This window comes from Phyllobates terribilis, unplaced genomic scaffold, assembly GCF_046119375.1.
Source record: "Phyllobates terribilis strain yellow unplaced genomic scaffold, ASM4611937v1 Scaffold_600__1_contigs__length_992639, whole genome shotgun sequence".
In the NCBI taxonomy this organism is placed as follows: Eukaryota; Metazoa; Chordata; class Amphibia; order Anura; family Dendrobatidae; genus Phyllobates; species Phyllobates terribilis.
The window spans coordinates 636,425-643,047 of NW_027363360.1; the positions used below are offsets into that span (position 1 = coordinate 636,425).

Consider the following 6,623-nt stretch of genomic DNA (forward strand, 5'->3'; position numbering starts at 1 on the left):
TTCTAGTGATGCATTCATCGACAGAACCATCATCATTAGTACATAAATAGAACTCCAGACTAGTGTTGATCGAGCATGTATTGTTAATAGTGATGATCGAGCATGCTCGTTGCTCGAGATTTACGAGCATGCTCGGGCAAGCACCTATTACCTTCAGCGTGTTCGGGCTTTATGTTTTCGTCGCTCCATGAACATGATTTGCGACTGTTTGACAGCTTTAATACATGTGAGGAATGCCTGTTTTTCCAATCATCACTAATTGTTCACCCTCTCGGCGTGCACGCTCGGATGCTCGCCGAGTATTTGCTGCGTGCTCGGCCTCTGTGTTAGTGTCACTGTGGCTGCATGTGTCACGGGTGATAGGCAATCCCGGCATATGTCACAGCTGCTTATCAGCCGTGACACATGCAGCCGCGACGACACTAACATAGATGCCGAACTAGCCGCATAAACTCGGCGAGCACCCGAGCGTGCACGCCTAAAGGGTTAAGAATACATGCTCGACCAACACTTCTCCAGACCCATCAATAATATATGAATATGGTACAAGAACCAAACTAAGTAAATAAATAGGTCACTAGAATCATCATCAATTCATGAATATATCACCAGAACCACTATAAGTATATGAATTCAGCACCAATACCTTCAACAGTAAATAAATACAAAACCAGTACCATCATCAGTACATGAATAAATCACCAGAACTACCATCAGATAAGAATACAGCATCAGAACCACCATAAGTATTTGAATAAATGAATCAAGCTTAATACAACAATTATTTTTAATGTCAGGTCAGAGCCATATGCATTTGTAGCACATGAAGCAACAACTCCCAGTATGTCATTATCAATGGTAAAAAGATACTGGGAGTTGATGTTTCCAGCCATCATCAGATTGCGGCCCTTACGAAATCACAGTACGGATGAGATGCAGTCAGTATCACAAATAAAAATTTACATCCAAGTACCTTATAAAGGGACATTTTCTCTGATTGAGTCGTTCTCTTTCTCTTCATCTCAATCTTGTTCAAACTTCATGATGACTTTTCAGTTACAGATCGACTGTCAATCTAAGGTGCCCAACAGTATGGTCACCACAGACGCCAATATAATGTCACTCACAGCTCTCTATGCAGTTTGGTCACCTCAGACTCCTATACAGTATGATGTACCCACAGCCCCCCATACAGTATGATGTCCCCACAGTACCCAGTATAATTTCCCCTTTAGCCCCAAAACAAGTGTGATGTCCCCACAGCCTCCAGTATAATGTCACCCACAGACCCTTATACAGTATGATGTACCCTACAACTACCAGTATAATGTCCCTCACAGCTCCCTCTACAGTATGATGTAACCACAGCCCAGATATAATGACAGTAAATTAAACTGATTATGCGCATGACTAGTGTGATGTAACAACCTTATGTGAGCCCCAGGAACGCGAGTCGAGACACCGCTGGAACGGCGCTGCAACGGGAGGAGAGTATGAGTGTTTTTATTTTAATGAGTCCAAACATGAGGAATGACAAGGGAATGTCCTAGTAGTAGTCAACTTTCCAACATTCTGAACATGAAAGGTTTCTACAAGGTGTGACTTCTCTGATGTTTATTAAGAGATGATTTTCAAGTAAAACATTTCCCACATTCTGAACATGAAAAAGGCTTCTCCCCTGTGTGGGTTCTCTGGTGGCTATCAAGATGGGCTTTCCGGTTAAAACTTTTCCCACATTCTGAACATGAAAAAAGCTTCTCCCCTGTGTGAATTCTCTGTTGATTAACAAGAGTTGATTTATCTAGAAAATAGTTCCCACATTCTGAACATGAAAATGGCTTCTCCCCTGTGTGACTTCTCTGGTGTCTAACAAGAAGTGATTTTCGTAAAAAACATTTCCTACATTCTGAACATGAAAAAGGCTTCTCCCCAGTATGGATTCACTGGTGGCTATCAAGATTTGCTTTCGAGCCAAAACATTTCCCACATTCTGAACAGGAAAATAGCTTCTCCCCTGAGTGAGTTCTCTGGTGACTAACAAATTCTGATTTACGGCTAAAATATTTTTCACATTCTGAACAAGAAAAAGGCTTCTTCCCTGTGTGATTTCTCTGGTGACTAACAAAATCTGATTTATGGCTAAAACATTTTCCACATTCTGAACATGAAAAAGGCTTCTCCCCTGTGTGTAATCTTTGGTGGCTATCAAGATGCTCTTTCTGGATAAAACATTTCCCACATTCTGAACATGAAAAAGGCTTCTCCCCTGTGTGACTTCTATGGTGTGTAACAAGTAGTGATTTCCTTGTAAAACATTTCCCACATTCTAAACATGAAAAAGGCTTCTCCCCTGTGTGTATTTTTTGGTGGCTATCAAGATGCGCTTTCCTTGTAAAACATTTCCCACATTCTGAACATGAAAAAGGCTTCTCCCCTGTGTGACTTCTCTGGTGTGTAACAAGAAGTGATTTCCTTGTAAAACATTTCTCACATTCTGAACATGAAAATGGCTTTTCCCCTGTGTGACTTCTCTGGTGTCTAACAAGAAGTGATTTCCTTGTAAAACATTTCCCACATTCTGAACATGAAAATGGCATCTCCCCTGTGTGACTTCTCTGGTGTGTAACAAGAAGTGATTTCCTTGTAAAGCATTTCCCACATTCTGAACATAAAAATGGCTTTTCCCCTGTGTGACTTCTCTGGTGTCTAACAAGAAGTGATTTCCTTGTAAAACATTTCCCACATTCTGAACATGAAAATGGCATCTCCCCTGTGTGACTTCTCTGGTGTCTAACAAGAAGTGATTTCCATGTAAAACATTTCCCACATTCTGAACATGAAAATGGCTTTTCCCCTGTGTGACTTATCTGGTGTCTAACAAGAAGTGATTTCCATAAATAACATTTCCCACATTCTGAACAGGAAAATGGCTTCTCCCTTGTGTGAGTTCTCTGGTGACTAACAAGATCTGATTTCTGGTTAAAACATCTCCCACACTTGAAGCAGGAAATTCTATTCTCTGCTGTGTACATTTTTTGAAGAAAAGACTTTTCGAGGGGAAAACTTTTTCCATATTCTGAAAGTGAAAATGGCTTCTTTGCTTTAGGAGCAGTTTGTTTTTTAATGCCTCTTTTGTGACTCAGATTTTCCGTGGTAGTCAGTAATGAATCAGAAGACAGGAGCTGTTTTAAAGAATCAAATGACAAATCTTTGTTGTGATGGGATGATGGTATATCTGCATCCACTTCAATTGTATCCTGTGGGATCTCTAGATCATCTGTTTTAAAAATTGAAGATGTCAGCGTTCCCTCTGATCTCCTGGTAAAATTATCTGCCAAAAATAAAACCAATTATTATTTTTTAATAAAATATCCTTGAATTTTATATTTTTGAACATTTCTATCTAAGCTGTCCATAAAAATGGCAAAAATATTAAATTATTCACCAAAGCAATGACAGATCACAGTAATCTTCTAATTTCAGTTGGTAGATGGATCCTCTAGGTTGTAAGTTCTAGAGAAGGGCTTCAATACCTAAAGTTGTTTGAACAGTTTTGGGTGGAGAAGAATGTTCTGGTCTAGAGGCAAAATGGTGATCACACGATTGTGATATGGCCGGACTACACGACCAATAAAGCAGCCACAGATGGTGACTGAGAAGAATCTGTGACTTCTCTGCATTTAGTGGTTACTACTCACCTGGGTAGACATATGTAGGAATTTCCTCTTTAAACCGCTCATCACCCCTCACATATGTCTCTGTAGTATTAAAATGGGTCAGATCTTCACCCTAAAACAAATATTGTAAAAGTCACAAACAGATGAGAAGTCACATCTATGATCAGCTCTAATCCTGCCATCTCCACCGTTCTCATTACACAAGTATAAACCATATAATACTGGTGGATAAAACAAGACTGAACACAAGACCTTCACAGCCGTCTACACATCATAGGTGAGGTCTCATGATACCTTCTCTCCATCTACCTGATGATCCTGAGGAATATTGGCATCTTCTTGTTTACAGTCCAATGGAATAAGAGGATGGGGACATCTCTCTGGCATTGTCCTCTTACTGGATAGATCTGGAGGAAACACATACAGGGACTGAATTCATTCTTTACATACAGATAATTATAGGCCGTGTGTATTTAGTCCTGTCCATTACCTGGTGATGTGAGGGGCTGGGGAACCTCCATCATGACGTCCTTGTACAGATCTTTGTGTCCTTCTAAATACTCCCACTCCTCCAAAGAGAAATAGACGGCGACATCTTGACACCTTATAGGAACCTGACACATACAATCATACCGTCATTCCTCTGATCCTTTCATAGCGTTACTGTATAATGTCCCAGCATTCCCAGCAGTGTCACCTCTCCAGTCAGCAGCTCAATCATCTTGTAGGTGAGTTCTAGGATCTTCTGGTCATTGATGTCCTCATGTATCAGGGGGTGAGGTGGAGGCCCTGTGATTGGGCTCAGGGGTCTTCCCCATCCCTCAGACATAGGGTCCTGACAGCGCTCACTAGAGGTCTTCTTCACTACTGTGTAACCCTAGTTATGAAGAGACACATTAATAAATCTCCCTCGAGACATTTCCAGAGTCCTCACCTCTCCAGTTCTGTCCATCTGTTATTCCCATAGATAAGAATGATGTAATGTGACGTCATCAGAATCTCTCACCTCTCCAGTAAGCCGGAAGAGGATCTCTAGGGTGAGGTGTAATATCCTCTCCGCCATCTCGTCTCTGTCCATCTCGATCTTTGATGGGTAAATCAGGAAAATTCTCTTACATAGAAGATCTTCACTGAGAGGATCAGATATTATAGAGACCTAAATGAGAAGAAAATCAGCGGATGTAACATCATAAAAATCACGTATAATAATACAATTACTGGAGGTAAGTAATAAGATGTACACCGCAGGGATGGCACAGGTGCGGCTACAACAAAAACCCTGGCAGTTTACCCACTTGCGGCTTTCAAAAGCAAACATGGCATCTAAGGAAGTTTGACAGAGTTTGGCTGAATGCCCAAGTACTCGATACTATGTGGCTGCCTAGTTACTACAATATTTAAATGCCTAATAATGGTGTCTGGGCCTGCAATGTATGAAGGTCTATTAGGTCGGGCAAGAGGTAGCGTTCAATAAGTTACCTTTTAACGCCTTCATACACAGACTAAAGTTGCATGAAAGTAGTGATTTGGGGGTTTTTGGTCGACTATATAACGTATTTGGGGGCCTCCTGACAGATGTCAGGGCAGAGAAGGATCTGGCATCCTGAATTTCAGAGGATAATCTGTTTCTTTTTCCTGTAGATAATCCTCCACTACAGGAGTCTGAGGGTGACTCTCTCATACAGACTTCAGAAAAGCTGGAATATTTGTGTGTATGGGGGAGTAAGGAGAGATAGCCGTCTGCCAAATGACTGTTCAGCCACCACTTATCTCATTGTGTATGGGGCCGTTCATATTACACTGACAGGCAGGGATAATACACGGCACTACAGTAGTACAGTGCATCACCTGAGCAATCAGAGCCTGTATGTAGTATGATCGCACTAATGAGAGCTGTTTAAATCTTTAAAGTGAAAAACAAAATCTCAATTTTAGCAACAAGAAATATCCATTACTACACGGAAAACAGACAGTGAGTCTGTTTTCCCTGTATGTTATGTATGTAACCGCAATGTTAGTTAAGTCACGTCCATAACAACTTTATTATACTCTATTATCCTATACACATCCTATACACAGTGGCATAGATAGAAATCACAAATCCCACAGCAATAGCTGAAATTGAGCCCCACAACCTCAAAAGGACAAAAATTTATAAAATTATATATACAGTTATATGAAAAAGTTTGGGCACCCCTATTAATCTTAAGCTTAATGTTTTATAAAAATTGGTGTTTTTGCAACAGCTATTTCAGTTTGATATATGTAATAACTGTTGGACACAGTAATGTTCTGCCTTGAAATGAGGTTTATTGTACTAACAGAAAATGTGCAATCTGCATTCAAACAAAATTGGACAGGTGCATAAGTATGGGCACCACACCAGAAAAGTGACATTAATATTTAGTAGATCCTCCTTTTGCAAAAATAACAGCCTCTAGTCGCTTCCTGTAGCTTTTAATGATTTCCTGGATCCTGGATGAAGGTATTTTTGACCATTCCTCTTTACAAAACAATTCCAGTTCAGTTAAGTTTGATGGTCACCGAGCATGGACAGCCCTCTTCAAATGATCCCACAGATGTTCAATGATATTCAGGTCTGGGGACTGGGATGGCCATTCCAGAACATTGTAATTGTTCCTCTGCATGAATGCCTGAGTAGATTTGGAGCGGTGTTTTGGATCATTGTCTTGCTGAAAGATCCATTCCCTGCGTAACTTCAACTTTATCACTGACTCTTGAACATTATTGTCAAGAATCTGCTGATACTGAGTGGAATCCATGCGTCCCTCAATTTTAACAAGATTCCCGGTGCCGGCATTGGCCACACAGCCCCAAAGCATGATGGAACCTCCACCAAATTTTACTGTGGGTAGCAAGTGTTTTTCTTGGAATGCTGTGTTTTTTTGCCACCATGCATAACGCCTTTTTTGTATGACCAAACAA

At 40.6% G+C, this 6,623-nt stretch overlaps 1 protein-coding gene across 1 annotated transcript; it reads right to left on the reverse strand.

Annotated features, from left to right (window-relative positions):
• Nucleotides 1-1,699: 1,699 nt before the first annotated feature.
• LOC141233446 (uncharacterized) lies at nt 1,700-4,995 on the reverse strand. The gene is made up of 7 exons (XM_073667905.1): nt 4,969-4,995; nt 4,684-4,833; nt 4,375-4,554; nt 4,168-4,291; nt 3,987-4,084; nt 3,699-3,789; nt 1,700-3,331 (listed from the first exon to the last, which is right to left on the reverse strand). Exons 1-7 carry the CDS (start codon nt 4,993-4,995, stop codon nt 1,941-1,943), a joined length of 2,061 nt encoding a protein of 686 aa, XP_073524006.1. The 3' UTR covers nt 1,700-1,940.
• Nucleotides 4,996-6,623: the final 1,628 nt, after the last annotated feature.